We start from the raw sequence: 11,939 nt of genomic DNA, 5'->3' as shown, positions 1-11,939 counted from the left end.
TTTAAGCTTGCTAAACATTTTCCTCAATATGACTGTTTGTAGGCCACCATGCAAGGCTTGCAAGGTCCTCAGCCTTGGAGGTTGTTACTTCTATTGAAAGGACAGTGTATCTTATACCGACGATATGGATATTTACTGGAGCCATTTAAATATGCTGGCTATCCCATGCTACTCAATGCAGTTACTGTGGACAAAGATGATAACAATTTTCTTTCTGCTGATAGAGCACCCCTCCTTGTTGCCGCATCAGAGCTTATTTGGTTGACGTAAATCTCCCTTGGGCCAATATCTCTTTTGTTGATTTTACTATAATAATAATTGAATATTGACACCGGTATGTTCCATTAGCTTCTTATGATTTTCCCATCTTTAGGTGCTCATCTTCTTCATTGAATGGTGAAGAGCTTGTAAGGGACGATGGGATACAACTTCTTGCAACTCTTCTTTCCCGTTGCATGTGTGTTGTTCAGCCTACTACTCCTGCAAGTGAACCATCTGCCATCATTGTTACAAATGTGATGCAAACCTTTTCTGGTTTGAGTCAATTTCAGAGTGCCAGAATTGAGATGCTTGAACTTTCCGGACTAGTTGATGACATTGTCAACTGCACTGAACTTGAGCTTGTACCTGCGGCAGTTGATGCTGCCCTCCAGACAATTGCCAATGTTTCTGTGTCTGATGAGTTGCAGAATGCCTTATTAAACGCTGGTGTTTTGTGGTAAGTCTATATATCATCATCATTATCATCATCATCCATATGACTTGTCCAAACCCTTAACTTGGCTGCATGATTGCTTCACTGCTAAATCAATGGCCATAAATTTAGATTAGGTGCATATTCTTACTAATCAAAAGAAAAAAAGATTAGGTGGCACTAAATCCACTCATTCTTTCTGTTAAAAGCTGTAGTTTACGTTCTTAAATCTTTTTGTTTTGTTTTATTTTATTTTATTTGTTTTTTGAGTTGTTAGCATATGAGTTTTTTAATTGAAACATTAGTATAATTGTTATGATACTTCTAACCTTGTTTCCCTGTATCACATATTAATGCATCAATCTCACTGCTTTAATTTTGGCTGTTTTTAGGTACCTCTTGCCTCTGCTGCTTCAGTATGATTCAACTGCAGAGGAATCTGATATGACCGAGTCACATGGGGTTGGCGCTAGTGTTCAGATTGCAAAAAATCTGCATGCTGTGCAAGCATCCCAGGCCCTATCAAGGCTTAGTGGTTTATGTAGTGATGAGAATTCAACACCTTACAATCAGGGTGCTGCTGATGCCCTCAGAGCTTTGCTAACTCCTAAACTTTCCAGTATGTTAAAAGATCAAGTGCCAAAAGACCTACTGTCTAGATTAAACACCAACTTGGAGTCTCCAGAGGTAAACCCTATGAGTTTTCTGTTTTCTCGTCTACCTGAAGACAACTTGTGTGTTAAGATTTCTAGGAATGAATCAAATTCTGTTGGATGACTTAGAATATGCTTATATGTTGTGGAAAGGAGTCAGTTTTCTGATTTTGATTTGTTTGGGTGGGCTATGATTTCATGGTATAAAATATTTTGAGTACTAATAAGCGACATCTATAAATTGATGGCCAGTAAGTTGTTTAATATGGAGAATCCACTGAAGATCATTCATAGATGACGTGATGTCAAAGGCTTTGGATTATTATTCTATGGTCTTGCATCCTTCCTTTTAATATTAATGCGTGTGTGTGTGTTTTAAAACTTTGGTGGTTTCTTTTGAGGGTGCAATTGCATAATATTAACAATAGTCTTTAAAGGTAAATATTAAATTATGTATGTTGAGACATAAGTTGTGGGACTAGATTGACAATATTTGGAAGGCTCATAGAGTGTTTCTAGCTTTAAGTTCCAAGGTGTTTTTGCACATGGAAGTGCGTGTATTTCTTAGGGTCTAAACTAGGCATGTTAACATAGGCTTCCCCTCAATTTTATAATACTTTTTCCTAATCAACTGGGCTGATGACCTTGGTTGGTTTTTGACAATTTAGCAGCATGTTGCAATTCATGTTTTAGTGAAACTGATGCCGTTGCCTTGGTGCTCAGTTTTAAGGCCTAAAAACCACTACATACCAAACCAACCGAAAATGTGCAAGGCATTCAGGGAACCACAAAAATTGACCATGCCACATGTGCCAATAGTCTTAGTTAATTTCAGATGACCCCTCGGTACGCGGCACCGATCATTCTCAACTCACTGCTAGAAAACAATGAGACCCACTGTGTCGCACCGCTCTGATCATTCTCGGTTAGTTTTGGTGATCACGTGTGCTACATTAGGAGATACTTGAAGGATATCCTTTGTTTTCCATCACTGGCTCATTGGATGGTGGCTAGAGATTAGCCTTTGAAAACCTTTTATTAGCTATCAGTGTCGATCAATTTACTCACCGACTATACCAATGTTTGGTTGGTCAGCCTCTAGTGGTGCAATTCAATTGGTCATTTCCCAAACTGAAGAGGCCAGTTTGGTTGTCAGAACTCCTTCAAAATCATCTGAATGGACCGATGATCACCACCAAAGAAGATAATAGCCTAAATAATGTTATTTTTGATAAGTAAATATTGTTAGGAAAACAGAAAACCTAACAATATTTACTGATAAAAAATATTGTTAGGTTTTCTTTTTTCTTTTCAGCCTTACTTTTTTGTTAAGTCTTCAAGCCCTCGTCCTTTCCTTAGGTTGTGTAATTAATCATGGGGTCTAATGAGATTATCCTGCAAATAGTTGCACTTCTACTTTTGGGCAATAGGAAACGATGGCTTCAAAATGGTCATATGCTCTATTTGCATGCAGAGTTATTTAATCATCTGGCATGTATCTCATTAATCATCCTCTCTGGGAATTTAGTTACATGTGTGATTATTAGTCATATTTTGAGTATAATCTTCACTATATTAACCACTTGTGGTTTTAGATTATCTGGAACTCTTCAACCCGAGCAGAACTATTGAAATTTGTGGATCAGCAACGTGCAAGTCAGGGTCCTGATGGTTCGTATGACCTAAAAGATTCACAGTTCTTTGTGTATAAGGCACTATCAAAAGAACTCTTTGTAGGCAATGTTTACTTGAGGGTCTACAATGATCAGCCAGATTTTGAGATCAGTGAACCAGAAGCTTTTTGCGTTGCTCTAATTGATTTTATATCACATCTGTTGCATAATAAGTGTGCTACAGATTCTGATAGTCAAAATGAAGTTAATGTCAATGGCTTATCCCTTGAGACATCTGAGCATCAAAATGATATGGCTCATGGATCAGTTAATGAACAGCATGAAACATCTGAGAACCAAAGTGATTTGGCTGCTGGATCAATCAATGAACAGCAGATTTCTGATGATTCTTTGGTAGTATCTGATGGACTAGTGGCAAACAAGGAAAAAATTGAACTGGTTAAAAACCTTCAATCTGGATTGACCTCGCTTCAGGTACATTGCTCACTTGTTATATTGAGTTGCTATTCATCTTATGTATCTGACACATTTCTTATACTGGCAGAACTTACTGACAAGCAGTCCAAGTTTGGCGTCAATATTTTCTACTAAAGACAAGCTGTTGCCTCTTTTTGAATGCTTTTCTGTGCCTGTTGCATCAGAAAGCAACATTCCTCAACTTTGCCTGCATGTATTATCACTATTGACTGCATATGCTCCATGCTTGGAGGCTATGGTTGCGGATGGATCTAGTCTTCTCATTTTATTACAAATGCTTCACTCTTCCCCAAATTGTCGGGAAGGGGTTCTTCATGTTCTTTATGCATTGGCAAGCACAGCAGAACTTGCTTGGGCTGCTGCCAAGCACGGTGGAGTGGTGTACATTCTGGAACTTCTTTTGCCATTGCAGGGTAATGAACTTTGTTGCCTTTTCTTTTTGTTTTCATTATCAAATTATATTTTATTAATAAGAATAACTTTAATGCGCAGAAGAAATTCCCTTACAGCAAAGAGCTGCAGCAGCCTCTTTGTTGGGGAAACTTGTTGGGCAGCCAATGCATGGGCCTAGAGTTGCAATAACACTGGCAAGATTTCTTCCAGATGGCCTGGTATCGGTTATTAGGGATGGTCCTGGTGAGGCTGTTGTAGTTGCCCTTGAACAGACGACAGAGACACCTGAACTTGTATGGACACCAGCAATGGCAGCTTCTTTATCTGCACAGATTGCAACTATGGCAGCAGACCTATACCGCGAACAGATAAAAGGTCGTGTCGTTGATTGGGATGTACCTGAGCAGGCATCTGGGCAGCAGGAAATGAGAGACGAGCCACAGGTATCATCTGATACATGTTGTGTTTAGCTATATGTGTCTTCATGCTGTTCATGAACTAAAAGTTACATGATCTTGCAGGTTGGTGGAATCTATGTCAGGCTGTTCTTAAAAGATCCCAAATTTCCCCTGAGAAATCCAAAGAGATTCTTGGAAGGACTACTGGATCAGTATTTGTCATCCATTGCTGCCACACATTATGAAACACAACCTGTTGACCCTGAGCTTCCTTTGCTCCTCTCTGCTGCTCTGGTTTCGTTATTGCGAGTACACCCTGCACTTGCAGATCATGTTGGATATCTTGGATACGTGCCAAAACTTGTGGCCGCTGTGGCCTATGAGGGAAGACGAGAAACAATGGCATCAGAGGAGGTGAATAATGGCAATTATGCTGATAGAAGAGATGAACCTGATGATGGATCAACACAGCCATCACAAACCCCACAAGAACGTGTACGTCTTAGTTGTTTACGAGTACTACATCAACTTGCAGCTAGTACAACATGTGCTGAAGCTATGGCAGCTACTAGTGTAGGGACGCCTCAGGTATTTGTTAAACAGTTTGTTTCTGTGTCATTAAAATGGTTGTCTTATGATTCTGTTAATTTGGTTATATGTAACAACCACATTTGCTCATTTGAATGGGATGGACATATCATCAAGTTTGCAAAAGGCATTTGTGATTTTTTCTTATATCAAAATGCTGATCCATATCCTGTTCTTGGTTCATTCTACACCATTGTAAACTAGATAATGTGATGGTCATTGACTTGATTCTCAAATTTTGCTCTGAAAATTGATGAACACAACTTGCTCTAATTGAACTTTTTTCTTATATCTTTTTGTTTCTCAAGTTAAATTGCCTTGGGAAATTTTAAATTATAGGAAATTTGCAAAACTGATTTGGATGATTTTTCATTTTATTGATATTGTGACTACCTTGTTAATTCTGATTTCTGTTCACGTGAGTTAAGTTCTTTTTTTTGGTTTTTTTTTTCTTTTTGGTGTAAGAAAGGGTGTTGTCTCATTTAGAAATTAGAATGGTCGTTAAGCCTTGTGTTCTCTGCAATTTTTTTTTAAATCTGTACTCCTGTCAATCTTGTTTTCAGGTTGTTCCACTTCTAATGAAAGCAATAGGATGGCAAAGTGGAAGCATACTAGCTCTTGAGACACTAAAACGTGTTGTGGTTGCTGGAAATAGAGCTAGGGATGCTCTTGTTGCACAAGGACTTAAGTGAGTAACTTCCATTGTCTAGGTTCATTAATCAATCCATAGGTTTACTTCTAGTTTCAATTGTGGCGTGATCTATGCCTTGCAGATCCAAATGAATGTCAAAACTCTTTTATTTGCACCAAGAGAAATGCTAAAATATGCCCAGGCAGACACTTGAACAGTCATGTGTGTGAAATGCATATTAATTGTGTTAGAATATTATTTATATGATTTAAACAATCATTTCCTATAAGCTTAAGTTTTTAAGATAAGTGATGATTTAACATGGTATTAGAACAAAGTTCTTGAGTTTGAACCTTGTCGCAGTCATTCTCCTCCCATTTCAATTAAATATTCTACTTGTTGAGTCTCACTTATTAATGGAGAGTTTGAGCCCACATGTGAAGGGAGTATTAAAATAATAATTAAATGATGAAAACAGTTATTTTCTATTAGCTTAAGCTTTTGGGATAAGTAGTGATTTTATAATACTTATAATTGTATTTATAGATTGCACGAGAGTTTTATTCTTATTTATAGAAGTAAGACATTTGTTTTCCGAAATTACATCCTGCTTTTTTTATTTATAAGTAATCAAAATATCATTAAAAGCATAAGGCGCCTCAGGTACACAAGAAGAATACAAGAGAAAACACTTAGCTAACTAGTAGGAGAAAAAAGAACAAAAAAATCATGATAACTGAACACAAATAAATGCAGTTGTCTAAAGAAAAGAGTATAGAAGAAAAATGACTCAAGCTCCTCCAACGTTCTCTTGTGGTCCTCAAAATTTCTATAATTCATTTCCCTTGAAAGGCACCACATGTGGCAAAGAGGCACCATCTTCCATACTACACTCCAAGTTCTACAAGCAATCTACCAACAAGCAAGCAAGCCGACTACTTGAACCCAAGACAACCTAAAGTGCTTGAAAAAAAATTCCATAAGGCGCAAGCAACCTCACAATGGAGAAGAATATGGTCCACAAACTCCCCATTACTCTTACACATACAGAACCTGTCAATAACAATGACATGTTGCTTCTTGATTGTTCATGGTAGGGAGCTTTCTTAGGGCCCCCACCAAGCAAAGAAAACCACCCTCCAAGGAGCTTTAGCCTGCCAAATACTCTTCAAAGGGAAATGAGAGCCATCAATACGAACCAAAACAATGTAGAAAGATCTAACATTGAACCTTTTTAAGGAGGGGGTCCACCAAAGCTTGTCTTCACCAAGCTAAAGAACGAGACAAAGAAATCCACCTCCCAGTCATGAGCTACTTTAGCGAAGCTAACATTTAACTTATTAGATCCACTAGAAAGCTTCCAGGTTCTGAACCCACAAATCTCCCTCAAAGATCGGAGAGCAAACTTAGGACTAACTTACCAAGTGAAATTTGAACTCTTTGCCAAGCCTCCCCCGCAAGAAATCTCGTTGAAGTTTCTCTATACAGTTAGTTTGCAACACCCATAGGGAGAGGGAAAAAGGGACATGAATTACATAGGCAAATTGGAAATGGTGCTCTTGATAAGGGTAATCCTGCTCCCTTAGACAAGTACATCCTTTCCAACTAGCCAACCACTGCTCTGTCATTTAAATAACACCATCCCAAATCGACTTGGTCCTAAAGGAGGCCGCCAAAGTGAGACCAAGATACTTCATAGGCAAAGAAGAAACCCACAGCCAGAATGCTAGCCAACCCATACACATGCTCAACATTACCCATTAGAACCAATTCCAATTTAGTCAAATTAATCTTCAATCCGGAGATAGCTTCGAAGCATAAAAATAAAGCACTCAAATAGCAGAGGTGGTCAGGCTTGGTCCCATAGAAAACCAAATTGTTATCCGCAAACAAGAAGTTTGAGATGTTAACCTTCCTAGGCCTTATAAAAAATCCGGAAAGAAAACCCCCATCATCAGTTGTAGAAGTCATTCTACTTAAAGTCTCCATAACAATAACAAAGAGAAAAGGCGAAAAAGGATCTCACTGTCTCAAACCACAGGATATACCAAAGAAACGAAATGGAGTGCCATTCACCAAAATGGAGAAGTGCACCGAAGAAATACAATGTGTTATCCAAGAACGCCATTTCTCCCCAAAACCACACCTCCTCAACAAGTAAAGTAAGAATTCTCAATTGACACGATCGTAGGCCTTCTCAATATCCAACTTACAGATCTGATCCTACTATCTAGAGATTCATTTGCAATGAGCACATAATCAAGGATTTGGCTACCTTTGACAAAAGCATTTTGGGGCTTCGGAATAAGCTTCCCGACAACCCTTTTCAACCTATTGGCAGGGACTTTAGCAATAATCTTGTAAACTCAAAATACTGATAGGGCGAAAGTCCTTAAGATCAATGGCCCTGAATTTCTTTGGAATAAGGGAAATGAAGGTGGCATTGAGACTTTTATGGAACTTGCTACTAGCATGAAAATCGTGAAACGTCCCATAATGTCTATCTTGATCACCTCTCAACATACTTAGAAGAACGCCACAAAAAAACCATTAGGGTCTAGCGCCTTCTCACTATTCATACCATTCACCACATCAAGAACCTCACCGACTCGAATGGTCTCTCTAATCAGGAAGCCAACACTTCATTGGAATCAAAATCGAGGTCATCCATCTTGGGGCGCCAACTAAATTGTTATGAAAAAAGACTATCATAGAATTGCACAATGTGATCTTTGATTGCCGGTTGATCAGAAGATACTGAGCCATTGATTGACAACGTCTCGATGTAGTTGTTCCTCCTATTCGAATTGGCCACCTAATGGAAAAACTTTGTACATTTGTCACCCTCTTTTAACCAAAGAACCCTTGACTTTTGCCTCCAACTTATCTCCTCCTTTAAATTAGCTTTCTCCAATTCCTCAATGACATATATCTTCCTTAGTTTCTCTTCATCATCTAATTCTTCCTCTAAACCATCAAGAACACGCAACATCTCCAAAAGAGATTTTTTTTTTGAGATACCTTGTTGCCAAACACATGCTAATTCCAGGTTCTTAAATCAACTTTCAAGGCCTTAAGTTTACAAGCCAGAATAAGGCTAGGGAGGCCTAGAAACCGATAAGATGACCACCACTGCCTCACCTTGTTCACAAAACCATCTACCTTTTGCCCCCCTGAATACTACCACAATCAAGAAGAATGCATAAGTGTTTTGGCGGACCAAGGCTCCCTCCAAAGTGGCTTTCTTCGCCTGGTTGGTGGCTTTGGGGAAGATTCTTACTATGGATAATCTCAGGAAAAGATAACTTATTGTGGTTAATCGGCATTGTCTATGTAAATTGGGAATCCGTTGATCATCTCCTCCATTGCGAGGACGCTAGTGCCTTATGGAACGCCATATTTAGTTGCTTTGGACTTTCCTGTGTCATGCCTAACTTGTTGGCCTGCGGGTGGTCGGGGGGTAATTCTCGGAGTGCGGCCGTCTGGAAGATGGGGCCTCTCTGCCTTATGTGGAGCTTATGGAGGGAAAGAAATTATAGGAACTTCGGTAATCTTGAGAGGACATTAGAGGAGCTCAAGTCTTATTTCTTTTTTGCCCTCTTTACTTAGACAATTGCTTATCTAGCTCTATTAGTTATTAGCTTTTCAGATTACCTTGTTCATTTTTCTCTTTCGTATTAGGTGTTCTCTTGTGTACTAGGATTGCGCCCCTTTGCGCTTTTGATATATACTATATTACTTATCAAAAAAAAAAAAAAGAATGTGGAAGTGGTCTAAACATAACCTATGCAACCTTTTCTGAGATAGTTCAAGGAACCTGGCTTCCCATTCCGAAAAGACCAGAAACCTATCGATTCTAGACCGAGAAGGAGTCTCCCGGCTGTTAGACCACGTAAAAGTCCCACCTACAAGGGGGAGGTCCATGAGACCCTGCTCAAAGATAAAATTAGAAAAATCCATCATAGTGGGACTAAAATGGCCTTCACCTGACATGTCACTAGGAAAACGGGTGATGTTAAAGTCTCCAATGCACCACGACAGATTCCACCAAGCAAGCCGGTCAATTCCTCCCATAACAATCTTCTGTCACCATCTATGTTGGGCCCATAAACCCCTGTAAAAGCCCAAGAGAACCCATCTTCGATGTTTTTGAACGAGCAAGCAACATAAAATTTTCCCCACTCTTCGATCTTCTCCACAACCCTCCTATCCCACATGAGAAAAATACAACCAGAGGCCCCTCTAGAGGCTGAGTAGCACCAATCCACATGATGATATCCCCACAGACTATGCACACCATTGTTGGAAATGAGCTCCAATTTGGATTCTTGCAAACAAATGATGTCTGCATTCCACTATCTAAGCAAATTTCTAAATCTCAAGTGCTTGTCACCCTCGTTGACCTCTTACGTTCCATGAAAGCAGCTTGGGCTTCATAAATATCCATCGACAGCCCGCCCCTTGACTCTACCATATCTCGCACTACTGCTCTTTGCTTCATAATTAATGGAGCAAGAGAGCCTTCTTAATTCCCTAGTACATTTAAAACCCACTTCCGAGCAAGAGGTCGACACCTTATTAGCGGTGTTGACGTCTATAGTGGCCCACCTGGAGCTTTAGATTCAATTTTAACCTTAATGAATTTAGAACCCATTAATAAACTTTATTATTATTATTATTATTATTATTATTATTTTAATTAACATTATTACAAAAAAGGGTTAAATTGTATGTGTAGTCAAGTATAGTTGTGGGAGAATATGGAGAACAAACATTGATCATATTTTCCTTTATTGGAAGTCTTTTACCAGAAATGAGAGAATTAGTAAAACCATGGCAATTTTGCTATATTGTTTGTTAATGTGGTTTAAATCTAAGAAAATTAATTTATTTCTCCAAAGCTGTGAACTGGTGACCAAATGTTCGAAATGATAGTTTTATAGGCTCGCTGATGTATCTGGTGCTCATTGTGGGCTTGTCATTTGAAAGTTGGGGTCTTAGAATTAGATATTATGGTTTTATTACTTATCAAAAAAAGAATTAGATATTATGGTTTAGGTTTGTGGTTTGTTTACAGCTTGAAAATATTGGATTGAATTGCAAAAGGACTGAACTAGAGAACAAGCAGATTGCAGGATTTCTTTACAGCAGCAAATAATATAACTTTAAAGGCTTATTTTGATGGGTTTTTGGTGGCTATTTGGTAGACAAAGTATGCGGGATGCTAGGGTTTTGATATGCCAGTAGAAAGGTTTGATATGGGGTTATAAAAAAGAAGAAAAAGAGGCAAGTTTGTTGCTGTTCAGGGGCTGCACAATCAGTGTGGTGAACAATAATATTGAAAATAATATCATGCTGAAGAAGAAGAAGATATAGTAGAAGACTATAGGCACATAGGCAAATCACTCATTATTCCATTATTCAAGTCTGAAATCTTTGAATGCAATGGAGCATTTTTATATAGACCGACTCTTAACCTATTAGGACTATGACTCCTAATATGACTCGTAATATTACTCATAAACTAAGGCTCAAGATAATCCAATAAGAGACTCCTACTAGTATACAAATTCTAGAAGAATCTAGACTAAACATAATTAAGAAAATGATGTAAAAAGAAAAGAAAATTATGCCAGAATTACAATCTGCCTCTACAAATAAAAATTGCCGTTAACTCATTAACTAGGTACTCAATTTGACCCTAAGACACTTATGATATAAGCTTCAAAAGCATAGGTCTTGCTTCAATCAGATGTCGCATGATGGCCCCACATATGAAAAGCTCTTACGCCACAATAACTAGGAATCAGTCTAAAGACAGCAATTTGACTCTTATTCCATAGTTGCATCATTGTGAAAGTTGCATTTAATCTTTCTAGAATTGGGATAAGAAATCACCTAAAAATTGGTGAAATCTGAAGTCATTGTCATCATTTGACTAATTGCAATAAAGGCTTCACATGCAAATGTTAGATAAAATGAATATGATGCCAATGTGAAGATGTCAGCTTATTAGGAGGTCTTTAGCTGTGCCAACTTGAATATAATGTGTTATTGCCTACTGAATAATGTCAACTACAGTGGACATACATCCAATTATTGTAGTTGTCGTTCTCTGATGTAGAATATGTAATAGATTATATAAACCTTATTGAGGCATCTCTTCTCGGTGGAATTTTTAATCTCGTGATTTCTTTTTCATATAAAATTTATATTTTTATGTTTTCTGATGCTAGGACAAATTGTGTGAATAATGTAGGGTTGGTCTTGTTGAAGTACTTCTCGGCCTTCTTGATTGGAGGGCTGGGGGAAGGAATGGACTTTGCTCTCAGATGAAGTGGAATGAATCTGAAGCATCTATTGGCAGGGTGCTTGCAATTGAGGTTAGAACATTTACTATTTTGATATTGTTTTATTGAGTTTTGTTGATGCTATTCTAAAGTGTTGAGCAAATGTCTATATTCTAGTGTA

General features: G+C 38.2%; 1 protein-coding gene across 4 annotated transcripts in view; it reads left to right on the top strand.

The window, feature by feature from the left end:
- LOC132165967 (dnaJ homolog subfamily C GRV2) overlaps positions 1–11,939 on the top strand; it is a 33,418-nt gene that overhangs the window by 15,018 nt on the left and 6,461 nt on the right. For 3 of the 4 annotated variants that reach the window (XM_059576685.1, XM_059576686.1, XM_059576687.1), the window contains 2 exons: positions 5,401–5,525; positions 11,728–11,851. In XM_059576685.1, the coding sequence (XP_059432668.1) occupies positions 5,401–5,525; positions 11,728–11,851 (249 nt within the window). Of the gene's footprint in view, positions 1–4,372; positions 4,838–5,400; positions 5,526–11,727; positions 11,852–11,939 lie in introns of all 4 variants that reach the window. The other variant, XM_059576688.1, reaches the window with a different exon arrangement.

This window comes from Corylus avellana, chromosome ca11 (genome assembly GCF_901000735.1).
Source record: "Corylus avellana chromosome ca11, CavTom2PMs-1.0".
Classification (NCBI taxonomy): Eukaryota; Viridiplantae; Streptophyta; class Magnoliopsida; order Fagales; family Betulaceae; genus Corylus; species Corylus avellana.
The sequence above is the reverse complement of the archived record's forward strand: the minus strand, read 5'-3'. Positions and strand labels throughout refer to the sequence as shown.